This window comes from Malaya genurostris, chromosome 2 (genome assembly GCF_030247185.1).
Source record: "Malaya genurostris strain Urasoe2022 chromosome 2, Malgen_1.1, whole genome shotgun sequence".
Lineage (NCBI taxonomy): Eukaryota > Metazoa > Arthropoda > Insecta > Diptera > Culicidae > Malaya > Malaya genurostris.
Window position 1 is genome coordinate 243851471 of NC_080571.1, and position 24007 is coordinate 243875477.

Sequence of the window (24007 nt, forward strand, 5' to 3'; positions counted from 1 at the left end):
GGGAAAAAACTATCAAAAACGCGACTTTGCTCATTAATTTTATAAAAACACTAGCAAATATTTTCAAAATTAGTATTTTTTATGCAAATTTTTCTGTAGAATTGATTTATGATAGTTAGAAGATCCGCAAAATTCACTATCATGCCCGTTTTGCTCCAATTCCTCTTTTTTCTGACTTTACTTTGAAAACTAACTGTGAAACTCAGGAAAAAATTCAATTCCACAAATCGGAAGGTATTCCTGACATGCTCATAAGTTAGATAAATGGATTGTTTTTAATTAGATTGACCGCAAACAACTGTATTCTGTTTTACCCCCAGTCATCTTCTTCCGTGAATTTACAGAAAAAAAGTGTGATCGGTGTTTGGACCAATTTTGGTAAAACAAGACAGTTCTATGTTTCGCATATAAACTCAAATAATAATTTACAGATAGAGTTCATGATCGCATGCTTCGTGCTATATCGTTTTACCCCAATTTTCCGACTAATATAATTTTATGTTGAATTCAGATTTACTTCATATTACGTGCAAAACATCTATGAACCAATTAAACACAATAAGAATGACAGTACTAGCCTGTTTAACCCGTTTTACCACAATTTAATTCATCAGTCGTATTTCTGGTTAAACTTTCTTTCGCATACCGAAAGCAAGCTGATTGTGGTTGATGAAAATCGATTTATACTACGAAGAAAGACCTGAAAATTGGATTACAAATGAATGTGGAGCAAAATTTTAAAAACTCAGTTAAAGGATAAATTGGGGTAAAACGGTACAACAAGATTCGTGCGATCATTGTATTCATTCGTATTCCTATTTTCAGGTCTTTCTTCGTAATATCAATCGATTTTCACCAACCGCAATCAGCCTGCTTTCGGTATGCGAAAGAAAGTTTAACCAGAAATACGACTTTTGATATAAATTGGGGTAAAACGGGTTAAACAGGCTAGTACTGTCATTCCCATTGTGTTTAATTGGATCACAGATATTTTGCACGTATTAACAACTAATATTAATAGATCGAATTGGATCTGCTTTTGGATTGTAGATTATATTTCAACAGAATATTATAACTAGAAAAGAAATGGGGTAAAACGGTGCAACGAATTTTCTGCTGTCAATAAAACTACATGCAATCGATTTGTTCGACTTTTTTACATCGGAAACACTCTATTCGCATTTCTGCAAGTTCTTCGGTTTCTTGTTATATAGTTAAGCTTGAATACAATGCAGTATAAAAAGTGAACTTGGGGTAAAGTGAACATGATAGCGTTTCGTGCGGTCCTTCTAAATACATGGAATCGATTTTACTGACCATTTTACACTAAAAAAGTGCTTTGTAGTCAGCTGTATCATGCCTCCAAAAAATCGTCGTGTTTTTGGTCCATTTTTCCCCACTGTGGCATTGTGTTAAATTAAAATATAGAAAGGCTATGCAATCGCTGTGAAAACCGACTTTACAACCAAATGTTATATACCATTCGACTCCGCTCATCGAGATCACCAAATGTCGGTGTGTGTGTGTGTATGTGTATGTGTGTGTGTGTATGTGTGTGTATGTGTGTGTGTGTGTGTGTTTGACAATTGATATCACTCAATTTTCTCAAAGATGGCTGAACCGATATTCACAAACTTTGATGCAAATGAAAGGTCTTAAGATTACATACCAAGTTCCTGAGTTTCATTTATATCCGACATCCGGTTCCTGAATTACAAGGAAATATGTGCAAATTTATTGAAAAATGCGCACTCAATTTTCTGGGAAATTTCGTAGCCGATTGTCACAAACTAAGAAGCAAATAAAAGGTCTTGAAATTCTTTGAAAAGTTTCCGAAAAGTGGATCAAGATCCGACTTCCGGTTCCGGTATTACAGTGCGATTAGTGAAAGTTTTCAATTTCAACGAGGTGTACATTTTCATAACACTTACTGCCACATTCATCTAGTTGACAGATCTTGTTAGTTAGTGAATATATAAAACTACTTGGGACTACTAGTCTCCGGTTTCTGCTTCCGAAAGTACCGATAATAGTGAAGAAAATCTTCTAAAACGGAACTCACTTGGATTTCTCAGCAACGGTTAAGCTGATTTTCACGAATCGTGATTCAACTTAAAACTCTCATTGTCTTTCAATATACTGTGTTATTTCATCCAAATCCGACTTCCGGTTCCCAAATTATAGCGCGATGAGTGTGAAAACATTCGAATCGTCATTCAAAATGACGAAACGAGATAAATTCTTTTTAACTTGACATAACTGTTTACAAATCGAAAAGATTATAGTAGTGTATATCCAAAGAAAGTTTCTTATTTTATTCAAAATTTAAAAAAAAAATCTTCACAGAATCTTCTAGTTATAGTTTTGAAAATACAAGTAATATGAGAAAGGCATAATTACATCATTAGGTGGATTGAAAAATGTGTTTCTCTTTCAAATTGACCCGGATGAGAAAAGTGATATAAAACAGAATCATAACTGAGCACAAAACTATTTCGATTTGTAGGTGATTTTAGTTGCTGGTTGAAAATAGTGACATCGGTTTTACCGAATCTCGGAAGCACAGAAAATTTACATAAAAAAGTCTGAATGAAAATCACATGGAATTATCTCAAATCCTTGCTGAACTTTCTACTATTCTGTTCTGATGATTTTTCACGTGGTTGTGCTGGTTAAATGATATCAATTTTTGGCTTTAGATGAACATTTTCCACTATTTGTGATACGCCGAAATTTTCCTAGGATTTCATATTACATGCATATCACTTCCATTCTACTGAAAAAGTAACAAGGGATTGCTATATGATTGGTATATGAAGGTTGTTACTTATGTATTTAGAATAAAAATGAGAACATTATTATATTTGATCGGAATTTTTTTTTTATGTTCTTCTAAATATTCCCCAAGATGATCAATACACTTTTGCATACGCATGAATCAATTTTCATGACATTTTTTCCACCCCCGAAGCATGGTTTTTGAACGCTTCAACTGCTTCTTGAGCAGTATTGAATCGTGATGAAGAATGATTTTGCGTCTTACATTTGTGTTCGTTATTTCACGAAAAACTTTTGGCAAACAATTGGTGGTATACCAATCAGAATTGACGATCTTACGATCCTCTAAAGCAACGGTATCGGTATGTCCACTTATACCGGAAAAAACAAGCTTTGTCTTTGACGTGCTACGAGCGCAAATAACTTTTGTTGGATTTGGTTCTTCTTGGAACACTCATACAGTCGACTGCAGTTCATTTTCGAGCTCGTACGAGAAAATCCATGTTTCGTCACCTGTGTAGATGTTATGCACCAAATTTGAAGCAAATCGATTTAATTTTTTCAGAAATTCTATGCACCAATCGACATGAGTATTTTCTGAGCGATTGTCAAATTATGTGAGATCCAACGTGAACAAAATTTTTTCAGTACAAAATTTCGATGCAAAATAACATATAAGCTTTTCACACAAATGCCCAAGGCTACCTCCATTTCACAGTATGTCACATGGCGATCTTCCATTATCAGATTTTTCACAGCATCGATGTTTTCTGGGAAAACAACAGATTTTTGACGAATTCTTTGAACTCATTGACAAGCGAACTACGACCACGATTGAATTCGTTATACCAATTTTCACAGTCGCATAGTCGAACTAAGTTGATTGAAGCAATCTTGTCTTGATAATCCACGATCGTAATAAATCATTCTACAAAAATGTTCACGTATCAATTCCATTTTTTTTAATGAGGTAAAACCGACGACACGACCTGCCACTCGTCTATCGAAACTGTATCGCAAATTTAACTACCCCTCAGTAACTGGTAATGTCAAAACGAAAATGCCTGAAAAACTATTGAAACTGGCAACACAAGTTGATAGATTATTGATTTTAAATAACAGTTACCATAACCTTGGTTACTGCATATTGGAGACTTGGGAAATGTAAACAAAACAAACTGCCTCGAGTGGAATTATTATTTATTTCAATCGGATAGAGGTCTTCGTTAAGGCTTGCTGGTGCTCGAACATATTAAAAATGACTTCCAGACAATTCAATATTCATGGATGTTTGTTAAATAGTTCAACGTAACCAAACTTAGATCTATAATGACTATCTGCTATGTAAATGAGTTTTTAAATGGTGTTAAGTTTTGCAGTCATTCAATCCGTCATTGCGAAACTTTTTATCAGTCCTATCATCAGAATTTGGTATTGAAAGCATATTTGTTATTTTCTAGTGATTTGAGCTCTTCGCAAAGTGCGTGTATACTTTGATGAATATGAAAGGAACTTGAACAGCACGGGAATCTAATTTCTCAATATATTAGATCTGATCGAAATTATAGGTTTTGAAGTGCACATCGAAAGCCAACAGTGCAAACAGGTCTCCTTCAAATAATTTGATTATTTGTGTCTCAAACAGAAACCAGATTGTAACTACGGTCTACCGTAAGGCTGCTGGAACTTGTCGAAGTAGTCGAATGTAAAGAGTGTCGTATAGAATTTAACATTTCGTGAAGACTGGTACTAACTTCCGGGTTGGTTGACAGTATGTTAAGCAAAAGTGATGAGTTCCGGAAACTCGACTGGTTATTTCTAAAAAGAAAGACCATCATCATGGATGAGTTAGATGACTACACTGAAGATAGAGCTAATGGGTAGTTGTGGATGATATAGGATGACGCATCTCTGTCGCAACACTACTTTTAGTACCAGATTTAGTTTTAGACTATTGTGGTCGGTGTAAATCTAAAAAGAACGTTGAAACAAAATTTAAATTTATATAAACGTTTCACAACTTTCTCAAATGATTTGTTTATTTATAATAGCGCTCCTTGGTAACTAGTTCATAGCAACTTTAACAGTGTTGCTCAAGAAGTTTATTTTCATGATTATCGAGGGGTCGCTATATTTATGGTAACTGGCGGTAAATCACTCACGAACACTTTTTGTTCAGATTTTTCTTCGGAGTGCCTGGTCGTGTCGTCGGTAAAACTGTAAACAAAACAAATAGCATTCAAATGTTTAAAAAATATAAAACTTTATTATGGAAACGTCAAATCCACCGCAAAACACTTAGTGTTGCCAAGGCTAAATACATAAGTAGAAACCTACTTATGACACTACGAATGGTATATGACACTCGGCCTTGGGGAACTTGGATCAAAAATCGGTTTTCATAGTGATTTCATAGCCTTTATATGTGATAAAGGCAAAACGAAAGAATCTTAGATACAGTGTTGTTATCCTTAGATACAGATTGAGATTGAAAAATGTTGATTAGTTATAGTTTTATTTAACCTCGGTTTGAATCTTCTTGGGTTTTCACCGAGGTGATTCGGGTCATTTGATGGGGATTATGAAGTTACAACTCACCAAAAAGCAAAGCCCAATTTGACGTCGTTGTCACGCTGACTTCGAGAAATTCCGAGTCTGTCCATTGACTGTACGAAAAAAACTGACTGAACCGATTCACAGAAAGTGTGGGGCTATCATCAAAAATGGTTGCTATTGCCAAACACATTAGAATGGTAGTGCCGTATTATTTGATTTGTTTTTCCAGAAGTAAATAAATTAAATCAATAAACTGAAAAAAAGTTGTAATAAATATATTTTGTATGTGGAGCAATCATCAGTTCAAGGATTCAGCAAGAAATTTTCGTAGAACCAAAATCATCCATCAAGTAACTTTCAGGTCATTGTTGTTACTGAAAGAAGGCCAAAAAGGTTTTAATGAATGAAACAATGATGAGTACGTTGATTACGCATTTCACAAAGAATATGAACATTTCAACAAGAAAAGCTAAGCATTGCAAAGTTTCATCATGAGGGCCCTGAACGAACTGGATCAAAAACGTACTAGATGATGAGACACAGAGCTTAATATTGTCAAGCATTTTCAATGAAAGAGTCTAATCCTACAGCCTCATATTCGTTTTTTTTACTGTCTCATTCGTAAATGACCGCATCCAAAACAAACGAAGAGAGACGAAGAATTTTCGTCTCTTATTGCAAAAAGTATCAATGTTACTGTCACTCGTTTCTCTATGACAAGACGAAACCAAACTAACGTCTGCAGGGAGAGTCAGAAGAATTTCAGTTGTCATTCTTTCATCGATATAATGCAAATCTGTGGTGTTTGGCTATAAAAAGTGACTAAAATATGATAAATCGAAGTAACTACACCCCTCTTTGGGAATCAAAACTACTACAGATTCGAGCACCAACAGGTAAAAGTCATTGTGAAATCTTTTTCTGTCATTTTCGATTCTCTTCCGCGTTCGGTTCAGTAAGATGAATTTTAATCGTGTACCGTATAATCTTGGTTATGTTGGCAGCTCTGTAATGTAAACATATACTCACCTGCGCAGCTCAGTACGGTGATGATAAACTGTTAGATACTTTGACATCAAAACTAAGAACCATCAATACCATCACAATTTGGTGTCAGTGATACTCTGTATAGGTGAGCGTGTTTGTCTAGATCACCGATGAGTTTCATCTTGACCATCATTTTACGGACTGCATCGTAAATCATGAGGTGAGCTGATGAATAGAAGAAAATGAGCTTCATGAGCGAGTTTTTCTACCCTTGATTAAATATGATAGTGTGGTTGATATGAGAATTTATTTTTTGTTTTATATATTTTAGTTTTTTTTACGTTTCACATTGCACGGTTTTTTTTAATCCCAAGAAGGTTATATTCCACTTCAGCTAATAAAACCGAGTTACTAATTAATTTAAATTTACGTGAAAAAAAATTACTCATATTTTATTCCACTTTGCGAGAAGGTTTACATTGCTCCTTGCAAGTGATATCCTATTTGATATAATCAAACAAATTTAGCAATAAGGCTGAAGACTCATTACTTGGTACTAAACGTATAATTTCATTCCCTTCAATTAATAATGATTTAATAATTATATACACACTAAAATGATTCCCAAAAAATTAACATCTGAATATCAGAGAAATCATATCCCAAATAACAGTTTTAATATTAATAAATACTTGTAACTATCTTCAATGCTACATCATAAATCTTACCTTAAAACATTAAACTCCACGAAAGCCTACTTAAGACCTTTATAAGAGCATACTGCCTTGATGAAAAAGTTCCCGAAATCACCACCGTGTGGCGCTGTCAGTCACCCGATTAGATTTTTTGATTTGCATTAAATTTTGCATTAAAATTACCGTGTGCGACGACGGGTGTGACGCCGTGAAATCCTCGTCGTTTTCAGTCGAATGCGATGCTCACAGTTTTTATTGATTACAAGGGTTCCTTCCACAATGCCAGACCTTCAACTAGGAGTATAATTTGGACGTTATGAGACGTTTGCGCGAAGGAATTCGCCGAAAAAGACCAAATTTGAGGGCAAACAACTCGTGGATCTTGCACCACGATAACGCACCGTCACACAATGCCATCGTTATCCATGAACATTTGGCTAAAAACGAAACAAATACCATTCAGCAAACATCGAATTCACCTGATTTGGCTCCCTGTGACTTTTTCCTATTCGGTTATCTCAAGAAATCGCACCGTGGAACGCGTTTCAGCATCCGAGATAAGATTATGGAAAAAATCGCAGATGGATCTGATGGTCATACCGAAAGCTGTATATAAAACATGTTTCGAGGATTGGATCAAGCGCTGGCATAAAGTGTGTTGCAGTCGATGGGGAGTACTTTGAAGGGGACAATATCGATTGTGATGAATAATCTTGTAATTTAAATTTTCTGAATAAATTCTGGGAACTTTTTGATCACGGTCAGTGGACCATTCTTGATAAGGTTTATAAGGCTAATTGAAAAATCAGCATAAACCTGTGTTAAATATTTTTCAGAATGATTCCAAATTCAATAAAATTTTGAAACCAGCTATACGATTAACATTAAATTTAATCGGATGAAATGAATTCCGCAATGAATAAACTGTCATTTTGATAATATTTTTCTTGAATATGTGGATGTAGGTTTTAAATGCAATCAATGATGGTTTTTATCGTAACAAAAAACTCTACCAACTTCTCGCACGATTCAATTAGTGCCATCAAAGAGAGACGGATATCATCGCAGCCCCAAAAAAACCGGCATAGTTCATTTAACATAGAATGGACACCAGTGCGAGAGCGAATTTCTCTCGATGACATTTCTGAGAATCAAAGGTTAGCACGCTGCTGTGGGGATTCTCTCTGAAGCAACTAACGGTCGCTTATTGTCGTTTTACGATCCGATTTTTTATGGGCAGTGGAAAATTGCGATAGAATCATTTTACTATAACCGCTTATTCTAACTATGTGCATATAACCTTTGTATAAGTTGTGTCTATAAAAATGTCTGTGAATGCTCCACACCAGGGTTTCAAAATATTGTAACCTAGTATGAGAATCATCAAGTTGAATCATCGATTCGATTTTTCGAATTCCACACAGCTACGATCATTTTCAGACTGTATATATTTTGTTAAGGGCGGTGAAATACTCAGAGTATGAAGTGGAGAGAAGTAATGTAGAAAAATTCTCTCACGGTTCATGCATTGGGAGGCAGCGAGTTCTTGTAGCATCTTCTACCAGATTGAGAAAATTATCGGCAATCACCAACAATGCAATCAATAAGATTATCTTAGATTTTAATTACGAATTTAAGGCATTTTCGGAATGTAAAAACTTCATTTTACATTTCAGTTTTATTTAAATCGTGAAAAATAAGACTTATAACTATTCACTTTGAAATATATGCGGTTGTTGCGAAAGTCTTCATGCTTTATGAAAACTATTTTTGTCATTCATCATCGTCAATTTTGTATTAATCTGTTTCGTTGCGTTAAAGCATCAACACGCACACACAAAACTAAATTTATGAGAGAATTGAACTGACAATAATTATTTAAAAAGAACGTTTGGAATAGTGTATGCGTGGTTTTATTCTAGTACAAGTTGTTTTATTTTTAGTTTAGTAGTTAGTCTGGGTAAAGGGGTTTATAGACGCTTTAAAAACTATCATATTACTTATTAAAAGAGTCACTTATTATAATTGTCATGAAACTGGTAGTGATTGCAGAATCAATTACAAAACTCTAAAAATTATAATCACAACCACAAGGCATTCGAATTGTTACTTGGGATACTAAGAAGGAAAATTCGGTAAGTTTCCAGCAAAAGGAGAAAAGTATGAAATTAAATGAGAAATTGAATTGGTTATATCATACATTGGGAAACATTTTTTTAAATTTTTTAAACTTTGACAATCTCTGAAAAATATAAGAAATTAAATATCTTAATATCGTCCAAAATTGTTTGAACTCCACGTATTCTGCACCACGTCTTCAAAAACTGCTAGCAAAGCGATAACATCACTCGTCAAACATGGTACTCTCATCTTATTACTACCATATTTATCTTCGTTGTTTGCATTTCTTACAAATGATACGCTAACTGTAGGGTGACATCAACAAAACATTTATCATAATTCATTGTTCAGACAGCACACTTAAAATGGTACAAGAAAATCATCATTTTGAACCGTGTTATCTTCAAACAATTCCTGTTCAATACATTCTTGACGGTTTTATTAGTTGAATCGGGCAAATATCGCTCAATATTCGATCCTTTTGACCAGAAAATCAAATACTTCACATAGTAACAGTACAGGTTTTGGCGTGATGATCTCCTTTGTCTAAGATAAGGCACGAAAGCCGCATTAAATAGGTCTTGTTTTTAAATTATCCTACGCTCCGCTTAGATAAAATGAACAAGCTATTCTGAACGCTGAGTGGATAATCCCCGAGGATCAGTATGTTTATTCTGTTGTGTTTCGTTGGACGTCGAAAGCCAACTACTTGCTCTTTATCAAAGAGCTGACCCCGACAGGTGAAAGTAAACCATATATCCGCCATCCCAATCTTGTTTTATTAGACCTCATTAAATGGATCCATCTTATTGTATCTTATTGAAGCTCATAGCCGTCTGCTGAGAGGCATCGAAATCAGAAACAGACGGTAACTGAAGCTTAAGGGCCAGTTCTGCTCTCGATGTGTCGCGATTCTTTACCTCTGCACTGCGTTTCTTCACTGGCAGCGACGTTGACAAAATCTTTCGCCGTCATTATCCACTCTAAAAATAAACCTAGATCACAGCATAGAACTAACAAGTTGTGCGTTCCGATTAGTTAGTTGCAGGACAGTGCGTATAGCTTTGGACTGCGTGAATAAGTATTTTCAGTGAAATTGTGTAAGAACACACTGTGGTTTCCCCGAACTGCATTCGATCGTGTGTATTGGAAACTAAAATGACTACGGAAAGTTTAATCGAAGAAACGATACAAACAAAAGTATGGTTCACCACACTGGATTATGTCATATTCTGTGCAATGATGCTGCTATCGGCAGTTATTGGATTGTATTACGGATTCTTTGCCAAGCAGAAGCAAAATAATACGGCAGAATATTTACTAGGAAGTAGGCAAATGAAAGTGTTTCCGGTAGCAATGTCACTGACCGCCACGTAAGTAGTGAAGTGTGATTCAAGTATCCAAATGTTCAAGGCATGTTGGTCCTAATTCTAATCGGGATAGTTTTGGTTTTTGAAAAACAGTTTGTTCGATGTCGCCGACATATCTCGATCAAAAAGCGCAAAAACTTGTTACCCGATAGCAATTTCGGAACACCTGATAATTTTTGGAAAGACGCGGCGTGAGAAGTCAAAATGAAAAGCTTGATTCAAGCCAGAAAAAACGCGGTTACTGGCATCGATGGTTCAATAAAAGAAACATATTTTTATATCATTTATTTTACCCCGGCTTTAAGGAAAAGAAACATCAATAAGTACTGTTTGGAATACGGCTCGACGAATGTGCCATCGAAACAAATCGAACGAAAATGTTATACAACATCAAACTACATCGTCTCAACATCGAACACTAACGATACATTGAAAACATTTAATGGTGGACTCTGGTCATGTAGCAACAAAGCTCTTGGGCTAAACAGAATTCGACTTGATGACAAATTCGCCTGATTTTGATTTCTTTGAGGGTAACACAATCCTTCACAGCTAGAGACAAGTGAATCTTATCGAATACCAGCTTCCGATCACAGCTCATATCGGCCGTTTGGCATGCTTTTCTGTATTCGGTAAATGTTTGAAAAAATTATTCTTTTCCGTCTAGATAATTGTGTGAAGAAACGAACGATTGTTTCAAATTCAAATAACATTTGCTCGTATAGGTATACGGTTTTCGATTTTATCTAAGATGATGCGTTTGCATTGTCTTTCGCTAGCATAGAAAAACTGTTTGTGTAATCGAATGTCTGAGAAACCGCAAATAGCTATGCCAATGCTATTAAATATGTACTGTTAAAAAAGCTTCGCTTCGAAGGACTCGTGCTGACTTCAGTCTATTGTCGGGTAATCATTCTGTTCTCTGGCTTATAATAATAATTTTGTTTCAGTTTCTGATTTCGGGAGGGGCCAGGACCCCTTATATTAAATAACATTTCAATTTACTTAATACTATCATATCAAGAAAAGAACTAATGATTCCTTCAAGAATATAATACAACATTTAATTCACTTGAATGATATATATGCTCATTTTCCTTCAAAATTAGATCAAATTCAAAGTTTTCGTTTCTATAAAATATGCCGTGCTAATTTTGGCCAGTTTATTTCATGTCGTTGTAGAATGATTTCTAATTATTTCATAATTTTGACATTTCCAGTTAATTTTGCAAAAAAGTGATTCTTCAATATGTTAAAATTAGGATGACAAAACTCTAGTAACGCTTTTAACACCTAAAGCTTACAAAAAGTAACACATACAAATGAGTAATGGTTGTATCTTTTAAAAATGCATTAGATGTAACGTTTTGTAACTATACTATAGTTATATACTTACAAAAAGTTACGATTTTTAACGCTTATAACTTACAAAAGAGTAACGCATGTAGTGCTTCTTAACGCCAGAAACTTATTTAAAATTACGAATGTAACACTTCGTAACATCTCTAACTTACAAAACAGTAACCTATAATATATACGCCTATAACTTACAAAAAAGTAACGCTTCGTAATGCATATAAGTTACAAAAAAGTAACGCATGTAACACTTTGAAACGCCTATAACATTCAGAAAAGTAACGCATGCAACGCTTCGTAACGCCTATAATTAACAAAAAAAGTAACGCATGTAACGCTTCGTAACGCCTATCGCTTACAAAAAAGTAACGCATGTAACGCTTCGTAACATTTTTAATTAACAAAAAAGTAACGCATGTATCGCTTCGTAACGCCAATAACTCACAAAAAAAGTAACACATGTAACACTTCGTAATGCCTTTGTTAACAAAAAAGTAACGCATGTAACGCTTTGTAACGTCTATAACTTACAAAAAAGTAACGTAACGCCTATAAGCTAAGAAACAGTAACGCATGCAACACTTCGTAACGGCTATAACTTACAAAAATTTAAGAAAATTATCGTATGCAACGCTTTCTAGCTTCTTTAACATAACGTAACGCGGCCTTTCACGCAACCCGCCCGGGCTCGATTCCCAACCCAGAACATAGTGTCAGATAGTTTTCTCTAGCCCGAAGAGGCGAATGCCCTTAAGGTTAAGACCTCTATTATTGGAACAAAAAAACTAAGGCGTTGATTTAGATAAGCCTCATAACACTTCGTAACGTATACAGCTTCAAAACTAAACTACTATTTTAAGTATTTTATATATTTTATATATTTTATGTATTTTATGTATTTTATGTATTTTATGTATTTTATGTATTTTATGTATTTTATGTATTTTATGTATTTTATGTATTTTATGTATTTTATGTATTTTATGTATTTTATGTATTTTATGTATTTTATGTATTTTATGTATTTTATGTATTTTATGTATTTTATGTATTTTATGTATTTTATGTATTTTATGTATTTTATGTATTTTATGTATTTTATGTATTTTATGTATTTTATGTATTTTATGTATTTTATGTATTTTATGTATTTTATGTATTTTATGTATTTTATGTATTTTATGTATTTTATGTATTTTATGTATTTTATGTATTTTATGTATTTTATGTATTTTATGTATTCTATGTATTTTATGTATTTTATGTATTTTATGTATTTTATGTGTTTTATGTATTTTATGTATTTTATGTATTTTATGTATTTTAGGTATTTTATGTATTTTATGTATTTTATGTATTTTATGTTTTTTATGTATTTTATGTATTTTATGTATTTTATGTATTTTATGTATTTTATGTATTTTATGTATTTTATGTATTTTATGTATTTTATGTATTTTATGTATTTTATGTATATTATGTATTTTATGTATTTTATGTATTTTATGTATTTTATGTATTTTATGTATTTTATGTATTTTATGTATTTTATGTATTTTATGTATTTTATGTATTTTATGTATTTTATGTATTTTATGTATTTTATGTATTTTATGTATTTTATGTATTTTATGTATTTTATGTATTTGATGTATTTTATGTATTTTATGTATTTTATGTATTTTATGTATTTTATGTATTTTATGTATTTCATTGTCACTCGAAATTGTCAGACCGGGAACTTTCTAATCGAAGTTTTAAAACAAATTGTTTGGCTTTCCTTATTTGGTGCCAAATTTCATTTAGAATAGTGTTTCTTTTTGCAAAATCTTTCGGGTGTAGTATTATTTATTAAATTTGCGGTGTGAAGTCGTCTCCCATAATTTAGTTCATATTTGTTCCAGGCACATCTCAGCCGTGACAATGCTGGGCGTTCCGGCGGAGATGTATCGCTACGGCATCCAATACTGGGCATGTTCCATATCGGGACTGATCGTTACGATTTTCATGGTGTACATATTCTTGCCGGTATTTTACGAACTGCAAACAACCTCCTGCTATGCGTATCTGGAACAGCGCTTCAGTAAACGTGTTCGACGGCTAGCCAGTTTCCTGTTCATGTTGTACTGCCTACTGAATGTCCCTGTACTTATCTATACACCGGCAATAGCTTTCAGTCAAGGTTAGTACATCAGAATCATCATCAGTGATCGTTCGTTATCACTGTCACATTTCATGAGACCTCTTCTTTCTTTACAGTCAGTGGCATAAGTCTGTATATAATCACGCCCATCATTTGCTGTATATGTATTTTCTATACGACCTTCGGTGGCATAAGGTGAAAACTTGAAACTATTCGTAATACAATGAGTGTAATTCATACCGTTTGTTCATTCCAGGGCAGTAATATGGACTGACACTTTACAATTTGGATGTATGCTCATGGCACTTGTGGTAGTAATGACACTTGGGACGTTGCAGTTAGGTGGCATAGTGAACATTTTCAAAATTGCTGATGCTGGAGGAAGACTGATTTGGTTCAAGTACGTATGAATAGCGACGATAGTTCACCATTAAGCTAATTTAAAAACGAGATTTCTATCTAAAGTGTATTTTAAAGATGTCATAATATTATATTATGTTTGCAGTTAACCCCAAAAAAAAATATTCTAAGATGTAGCGATTGCTAATAAGAAAAGACTTTTCATAGAATAGTATGCGGGTAAATTGAAAAATATAGCTAGGACACTTTAGGATAGTTTAATAATTTCAACACTTTTTGTTTTGACTAACGTTTAACAATTTATTAGTACTTGTTAGTAACAGTTTACTCGGTCTTTTGAATCCTTTTTGCCCGAATAATCAATTGTTTTCAATTTAGATGGTGATAGTTGTTGACATTTTATCTTTGAGGTCGAAAGAAAAATACTCCTTTTATGACAAATCAGGAGTTTCGAAGGCTATTTTTAGAGTGACGGTACCCCGATATTCATCTCATATACTAAAACCATAAGACTGCAATCTGCTATCTCTGTTCGATGGATTGGCGCAGAGAGAAGGAGAAGGTAACATAAAATGCCTTTTTAAGAAAATATAAAGTTTACTATACATATTTGAACATTTTACATTTATGCTTACGTTTATTTGAAGTAATTTATCTGACAAAATGTGTCTTAATGAATAAGAACTAAGATCTAACTAAATAAGATGTACTAATAGATTTAATAATCTTTGACAAAAACACGTTAAAGGAAAAATTAAAATCAAAATACTCTGAGAACTCCTTGGCACATAGCGAACGTTGACAATGCTGCGCTCCTGTTACTTATATAAATCAAATTCATTCTAAATAGCGTTTTATTCGGTTTAATCTAAATAGTGCAGTGTAATCACCCAAATATTGTTGTTCATATTAATCACCCTACTTGCATCGAAATATCGCAGTTATTATTTCTGAATTGCAGTCCAGTTGCAAATTTATTCAGAAGAGATTTTTCTATTGATGAGAATATAATAATTGAATCTTGCACGAATTACTCCAGTGTCGAACTGAAGCGTAGTGGAAATTTAGCATCGAAATATCATCGCGATATTTCTGTAGTTGAAAATTCGTCATCAACTATCGCTGACACAAAAAATTTACTTGTGAACTTCGAGGTTCAGAGTTTTGCGGATGCTTGTTCCATGAATGAAAATTTCGAATGTGATTTTTTCAGTCACTGAGTTTTTTTTAGAAAATCTCTTGATCTGATTTACTCACCAGTGATAATGAAATGAACTTTTTCTGATCATGATTTTCCCAAAACTTCAACTGATCGTTCGCCGTTCGACTGTTATTAAACTCCTGGATAAATGTTGTATGGACATCAACTTACAAGACATATAAATAAATAGAGTTTAAAGATCTGTTTTAAAGTTTTCGTACGTTTCCAGTATCGTCACTTTGAATAATGGTTTGAAATTTCAAACTCTCTTATTCTGGTGATTTCAGAAATGGAAATCGAGTCTGTATTGAACCCAGCAGAATCCTATAATCTCATAAGACCTTCTGTTTGGATCTAACGTAGAGAGTTCCATTATAGAATATATTTTAACAACAACTTCCATAACTTTCGGAACCGGTATGGTAGAAGTCGGTACGTTAGGCCATATACTAAAATAACCTAGAAATTGGAACAGTCTTGGGTCTATAAAAGGTTTTGTTTTTGTTTTGCATCGTCTGTGTTTCAAGATGAAATTTTTAAAACTCTGTTCCTGGAATTCCGCAATTTTCCATTAAGCCATAAGACGTACATTTGAATTGAAGTTTGAGAAAATTGATTGGAACATTTCTGGGAAAATGAAGAGAGTTCCGTTTTGATTTTTTGCCAATAAATTCCTTTGCTTTCGGTACCGAAATCCGGGAATCCGTATATTAGAAGTACATTTGTGTGATAATCAACTAGCAAGATCTGTGAACCAGAGGAATTTACAAATCATTTTTGAGCAATTTGTTAATTTTAACATTTCTTTTGCCTTTCTTTTCAATTTCAAGAGCGTGTTTCTATTCATGACGCTGACAAACATTCAAAATTATTTGAATTAGCCGTAAAGCTTTTCATTCCTGCATGGTTGGTTAGTTGATCGCCAAGAAACTGACTTAGGCTTTACCGGTTTCCAGTTCCCGGTTCCGGAATAGTGGTCAAAAACTGTATAACAGAACTCAATTAGTTTTCTCAGAGATGGCTGAACCTATTCTAACAACCTTAGGTTCAAATAAAATGTTACGTGGTCTCAGAAGATACTTTCTAAAACAGACTTTCGGTTACGAAATTACATGATGATGTGTGTTTTAAAGTTCAAACCATTATTCAGAACGGCGAAACAAAAAACGTCAAAATGTTTTAATCAAGAGTCAATGAAAAGTAACTTAGAAACTGCACAGTAATATTCGTTATAACAAGAGTTAAATGAAAGAGGAATTTTTAGGCCACCATGTGGATTAAACTAGGTTTTTATTATAGCAAACTTTTGAATTAACAGTATTCAATTGTGAAACCATTCATACCTAAATGAAATCAAAATTCATTTTTTCATATCAATCAAAGTTTGTGAAAATTGGGGTAGCCGTCACTGAGATAAGTGAGTAGTAATTTTCAGATTTTTCTCGCACATTTTTCGTTGTGGTTCCAGAACCTAAAGGAGAATCTATTTCATCCCCCTCAAAGTAATCCCCCCTGGCCCCAACACACTTGAGCCAACGGTTTTTTTTTCAATCCTCGAAACAGTTGTTGAAGTCAACAGCCGGAATAGCCTTCAATGCGCGTAGCGATTCACGTTTGATGTCTTCAATAGACTTAAAACGGTTTTCCTGGAGCGGTCATTTGAGTTTGCCGAATAGTCAAAAGTCACACGGAGCAAAATCAGGCGAATACGGTGGTTGCGGAACGATATTGGTTGAATTTTTGGCGAAAAAATCTCGAAAGATCAATGCAGTATGCGACGGTGCATTATCGTGGGGTAAAAACCATAAGTTGTCGGCCCATAATTCCTGTCTTTTTCACGATTTTTCAGGTCTCTGACTGTTGATCGTCGATTCTCGAGCACCAATTCCTTGATTTTATTGACTTGTTCATCATCAGTTGATGTTGATGGCCGTCCTGGACGTGGTTCGTCGTCAACGCGTCCTCGACCCTTTGAACAACTTGTACCAATCAAAAACACTTGCTCGCGACACACAATTATCACCGAAATTTTTTTGCAATATTCTGAATGTTTCGACACCAGAAATTTCATTCGGCACACAAAATATAATGGAACTTATTTGTTGAATAATTTCACTCATTGTAAAAATCGCCGATTGCACTTTTGATACTTCAGAATACTAAATACTAATGAATATTTTGACGTGACACTTGGCACAGATGTCACTGACAGTCATACCAACCTAGAAAAAAAATATTTTGACGAAAAAGGTTTCCGCGTGAAATATAACTCAAAAGTCTTACTACTTTTGACCCACAAAAGTACGACCGGTTCAAGAATCGGTTGATTACATAACCTTTGTTTTAGCGAAAGACCACAAGTGCACCGAGATTCACATTGGGCAAATATTGAAAACAACAGGATTTTAACTGATAGCGATGATAGTAAAATTCTGATAAACAGTTTTAGTGTAACATGTTTATACATTTCCCTAAGCCATTCATACTTTCCCGTTTATCCAAATCCCCAACAGATGACAGCTATACTGACGTTGATTCGAATACTACTACAGATTCTGATGAACAGACACAAACGAATATTGCGAACGTTTCAATCACAATAATCGACGAAGTACTCATGCGTCGAATGATTATTTTGGATTTTTAACTAATAATCTATTGGTCGAGTTTTCTCTTTGCCTTCATTTTCGTTTTTTTCTATTTCAGCATGGATCCCGATCCTTCTTTGCGATCTTCCTTTTGGTTGGTATCCGTGGGACTAACATCAATGTGGATTTCAAACATTGGTGTTACACCGGAATGTATACAAAGGTTTTTAACGGTTCCTGACCTATCGAGCGCCAAAAAGTAATTTTCTTAACTGAGCAACGCTTTAAAACATATTCCTGCAGTTTAAAAAAAACACTCTTTTTATACTTACAGAGCTGTTTGGATTTTCGGCGTGGGACATATTCTAGTCAAATTATGTTCAGTCTACAATGGTTTGTTGGTTTACAGCAAATACCATGACTGTGATCCTGTGTACTCCGGTTTAGTGAAAAAGAATGACCAAGTCTTTCCCTACTACGTACTAGATGTGGCCCGAAAAATACCAGGACTTCCCGGACTGTTCGTGGTGGGAGTGTTTTCCGCTGCCTTATCCTCGATGTCTTCATGTTTGAATACTCTATCCGGGACGATTTATGATGACTTTGTGAAACCAAAATTCAATTTCAAGGAAAAGTTAGCGAGCACAATCATCAAGCAAATGGTGGTAGTAATTGGCGTGATTTGCCTTCTGTTGGTGTACGTCGTCGAGAAGCTGGGCAGTGTTTTCAGCTTGGCGATATCCGTATCTGGAGTTACTTCCGGAACCTTACTGGGGATGTTTTTCATGGGAATGTTTTCGCCGTGGATTAATGATATGGTACAAAACGGGTGATTTTTAAAAATATGACATTGTTACCGATTTATTCCACAGGGGGCTTACTGGGGAGCACTCATTTCGCTAGGATTTTTGTCTTTTATCGCAGCTGGTGCTCAAATGGAAATTCTGGAAGGAAATCTAAAGTATGAAAGCTTACCGCTACGTTATGACGGCTGTCTTGGATTCAACTCAACAGGGTAATGTCAAAACTTATGGTAAAACTTAGTATGTGCAGATAAACTGAATGTGCATTGGAATAGATATCAAATCTTATCAATTTATTGATATTTTACGCACTATTTCTTTGCAGCACGGCAACATCTACATTTTACGTTGATGCCGAGGGACATGACAATTCTGCCGTGCCTTGGGTGTTTCGAATGGGTTTCATGTACTACTCATTGCTCGGAACGGTAATAGCAATACTATCCGGTGTCGTTATAAGCTACATGACTGGAGGCCAAAAAGAACCCATTCCTGATGTCTTGCTGACACCCTGGGTTCGCTCGCTGTACAAACCTGTCCGCTGTGTGGATGACTACGAGTGTAAAACTGTGAACAATCAACCATTAGAACATAAAGATTTCGAGAAGATATGTAAATAATTAAATCACGGTGTTGACGAAAATATCTTTATTATTCGATTGGTCGTAGCGATGGTCGCACGTAGACTTTTGATCCAAACCGTTGAGCGAATAACTTTTTTCTTATTTCCCTCAATTTTTCTGCAATCAAAATAGCTGACTGGTCTGCTTCAACAACATCCTTTTCCAATGTACTACTGTAAGTGTCGTGAATCCATCGAACCACCTTATCAACGTTCATGAGAAATCCTTCCAGTACATGTTTGGTGTGTCTATACCGTGCTAAATTAGCCATATCAGTAAGCATGTAAATGAGGCCATGCTTAACAGCTGACTGTTGTCTTACAGTAATGTAAGGGATTTCTACCTGCGGCAGTGCATCCTGAGCTGCATCTAACGTTATCAACGCACCATGGCAGGCTGTTCTGCTGTCCAATGCGAAGGAAATCTTTTCGGCAGCTTCGTTGGTACTTCCAACGAGACTCCAAAACCGCACCGATTGTAGCATTCCTTTCGCGGAAGCACGCACCATCGAACCTGCCGTGCGCCACTGCTCACATACTCCTCCCAACCGGTCACGAATCTCTCGTGCTGATTCCAGTTCCGAATCCAAGCGCTGCTCGATTAGAGAACTGTAGGTTCCGTTCGATGCTGAAGCTATCACATAATCCAGTTCGGAATACAATACTTTTAGTTGGTCGAAAGACCGGCGTAGATTCGAAGCGCGACCTCGGGCAACGTCAATCATGTCGACACAAAAACTTTCGGCTTCCAAATGCATCGCAGCGCGAGAAATCCGAGCGATGAATTCCTCGTACCGAGTTGCTTTCACTGGATCCAAGGCGACATCCAACTTCAATGCTAACTATTATAAAAGAGAAAGGAGAGTAGAGAACAATTTTACCAGAATCTTTATATTATAATTTTTGATATAATAAAATAAATTTTTATATTTTACAACTTTTAAGATGCAAATAAATAGAGCGTTGCACTGGATGATTTCTAAGATTTGGAAGATTGTAACGCAGGAATGGACGAAAGGAGTGGTATGTTCCATCTACAAACAGGGTGATAAGCTTGACTGTTGCAACTACCGCGCAATCACATTACTGAGCGCCCCCTACGAGGTACTCTCCCAAATCTATTGCCGTCGTCTATGACCAATAGCTAAGGAATCCGTAGGGTCCTACCAAGTGGGATTTACTGGGACCCATGCCACTACGAAACACATATTCGTGATAAGACAAATAATCCAGAAGTGTCGTGAATACAACGTACCCAAGCATCACCTATTCATTGACTTCAAAGCGACATACAGACTGTCCCAGAAAGTATGGACGCAACCAAAAACCGCTGCCATTTCGCAATGGTTCAGAATCTGTCAATTTTTATGGCTGCGTCCTGTTGTTTACACTCTTCTCTAACCACTTGTGCAGTTGTTTATTCGTTTTCATCAGTTTGTTTCGAAATGCGTGGACTTTCAGCAAAACAACGTCGAAAAATTGTGTACAAATGGTGCACAGAACGCGGACTGTCACTGAGAAAGATAGCAAAAATGGAAAGAGTAAATGAAAAAGCCGTGCGAAATGCAATCAGGAAGTTCGGTGGGGATAACACCTTTAAGGATAAACCGAAACAAGGTCCTGCTAACCCTCAGTTGGATAAACGTATACTGAAGGCGTTCGAGCAAAAGAAGGAGGTTTCAGTTCGGGATGTTAAGAATGATATTCTGTTGTTGTAGTCTAATATTATCAGTATATCGAATAAAATTTGAATATCTAACACTTGTGAACTATTTACAGCGAAATCAAAGTGCGTCTATACTTTCTGGGACAGTCTTTAAGGCACACTAAAGAGCTGGACTAAGTTTGGAAATTTCATTCGTTAAATGAAAATTTTGTAAAAAAAAACGAAGAAGAGTTTTAGGTATTTATATGATGATCTTATATATTTGACATGATATCGAATACTTCATGTAGCTATCATTGGAAATTCCAATAGGGCAAATAAATTAGAATATCATATAAAATTAAAATTTAGCTCAGTGCAACCTACCTACAGACCACCCTACCAAAAATAAAAAATAACATGCAAATTTATATAAACGTAGGGCAACGGCTCCCTATTTCATCTGAGCTCCTATTTCCATCTCATCCCTTCACCTCATAACTTTGAACATGAATAATATTTTACAACCTACCGGAAGCAAACTGTGAAATGTTTTAAAATGATTTGAAAAGCTATTGTCACACTTTCCTATTGAAAGAAATGGTTTTAAATTCTTCGGTGATCGTTTTTTTCATATAAAATAAACTCACTTTTCAATTTAGGACACACTTTCGTCTCAAGATTTACAGTTCGACATGTTTCTGAATATCTACTAATCGATTCGTCTCAAAACATGATCACTATTTCGCACAATTACACTACTATTGAATGCTGGATGACTTCATAATTAGTTATGTTCACTTGCCACTTGTTTAGTTAACGATTAAAAACTTCAAAATTTACCCGACAAGCAATAAAAGTCTTCAAAAATATGAGATGAAAGTTTTTCACTTCGTTCACTTGATTGCGCTTTGTTTTCATCTCATTTGGTTTCGCAAAGTTGCCAAGTTATCTCATAATGTTACAAAACAAAAATTGTTTATCTTCTTCAAATTATCATCAAAAAGTATGTTTTTGGTATCCGTGACATTAGTTTATTTATATTATTGATATTAATATTTCAATAAAACTGTTTATGCTTCGAATATTACCAGAAAGAACGTGTTAAATACTAATGAAATAACCATTGTGGCAAATCTAGTAGCACTGGTTTCATTCCGCTATACGCCAACATAACGCTGTGAAGTGTGTGTGTGTGTTTCATCGGCTGTGCACAGAGATGCCAAGTATTTTCATAGAAAATATGTATTACTTTGCATAGAAAATCTATATCTGTTCTATCTGTTTTCACTAATAAAATGATGTTAAAAGATAGTTCTTTAGATCTCCGTAAGTCATTGCCCCATTAATTAGATAATTCAACGAGTAAATTTTTTACCAATAATAATAATGTGGAAAAATCCTGGTGGGTACGGTTGTATCGTTTGAGTTGTATATCTGGCAGCGGTAAGGCAGTCGGTCACCAGAATGTCTGCAAGCCATATTTTTTCCAGCTGGCAGCGTTTAGTCAGCCATCTGGCAGCCATGCGAATGCGGGTGAGAGTGTAATAGTGAAATATTTTGTTTTGATTGCTGTCGCCATTGCTAATTTATAGGATGAATAAAAGATCAACGATAGGATGGATAAAAATCCATTGAGATGAAATTAGGAGCAGAGTAGTGAAAACATCATTAGTGTTTTTAGCTGTTTTATAAATATTAGTTGAATTTTCAAGAAATGTGAATCAATTTTCATCGTGGAGCAAGGCGAATGAAGCAGTAATATGAAATAGTTACAGTGATTTTAGTGGCTAAATCGGGGTTTGAAGGCGACGTCCTTACAAATGAGATGAAATAGGGAGCCCTTACCCTAGATAGATATCAGTTGAACGAAAAATTTGATTGAAAATTGTGATCGATGTAAACCTACATTAGAATGCTTCCATTTTTCAATGAATGAAAGTTTTTTTTTGCATTTAAAAATGCATTGAAGATAAAGAACTGCTAAGTACCTTTATATTTAATTTACTGCTCGAATATGTGCATGAAAAAAGATGTAAATCTACAAAACATTGTTATCTGTGTACCTTGGCCGTATCATTTCTACTACGTTCGGATGCCGTTGTAATCGATTCGGTTGCACTGGAAGATTCAGGAATTCCATTAGGAATATCGATAACCTTAACATCCATCGTCAGTCGGTTTGTCTGCTGATAAACTTCACTGCTGATATACGTTGTTTTAAAGGCGTTAGACAAATGATCAATCCAGGCCTCTGCCGTGAGAAGTCGTGGCCCAGGACAGGAACTTTCTAGAGTACATATTTCTTCGTCTAGCCGCAGGAATGCTTCCACTATTGTTTCTGCAGCCTGTTATTGGGACGATAGAAACGCTACTATAACACTGTCATGCAGAAGTTTACAAATCATTCACCTTTGGGACCGTATCTTGTAATTCAAATTCATCCGATAATCCAACCTGTTTCCTAACATCACGTCGCACTGGGGTATTAACGTGAGGAGTATCTTCAACAGCAGTGCTCGAGGAAGAACATCCCATGACAAGAGCTCGCATGTTCACGTGTTACTAACGACCTGTCAAGCACTAACCGTATGTGAGCCTATTCATCGTAGATATTGATTAGTGTCATTTCATGTTGCTTGAATTGGCACTAGTCGGCCTGATTTATATTCTGTTTGTTCACTAAGTGGCAAGAACATGACGTCGTCATACATCATACAAAGACCACCGAAGGTCGATTTGTACGACGTGATGCAGTCCAGTAGAACGTTATTTTCCTGTA

The 24007-nt window shown here is 35.1% G+C and overlaps 2 protein-coding genes across 2 annotated transcripts; one reads left to right on the plus strand and one right to left on the minus strand.

Moving 5' to 3' along the window:
• Positions 1-9956: 9956 nt before the first annotated feature.
• LOC131428438 (sodium-coupled monocarboxylate transporter 1-like) lies at positions 9957-19601 on the plus strand. Its single transcript, XM_058592392.1, has 8 exons — positions 9957-10510; positions 13768-14045; positions 14123-14201; positions 14263-14406; positions 18274-18414; positions 18490-18973; positions 19028-19170; positions 19284-19601. Exons 1-8 carry the CDS (start codon positions 10296-10298, stop codon positions 19576-19578), a joined length of 1779 nt encoding a protein of 592 aa, XP_058448375.1. The 5' UTR covers positions 9957-10295; the 3' UTR covers positions 19579-19601.
• An 8-nt stretch (positions 19602-19609) lies between these two features.
• Positions 19610-23927, minus strand: LOC131429165 (uncharacterized). Its single transcript, XM_058593211.1, is given in 3 exon segments — positions 19610-20422; positions 23271-23573; positions 23638-23927. Coding segments are annotated over 3 exon segments (1257 nt in total). The 5' UTR covers positions 23779-23927.
• Between the last annotated feature and the right edge of the window lie 80 nt (positions 23928-24007).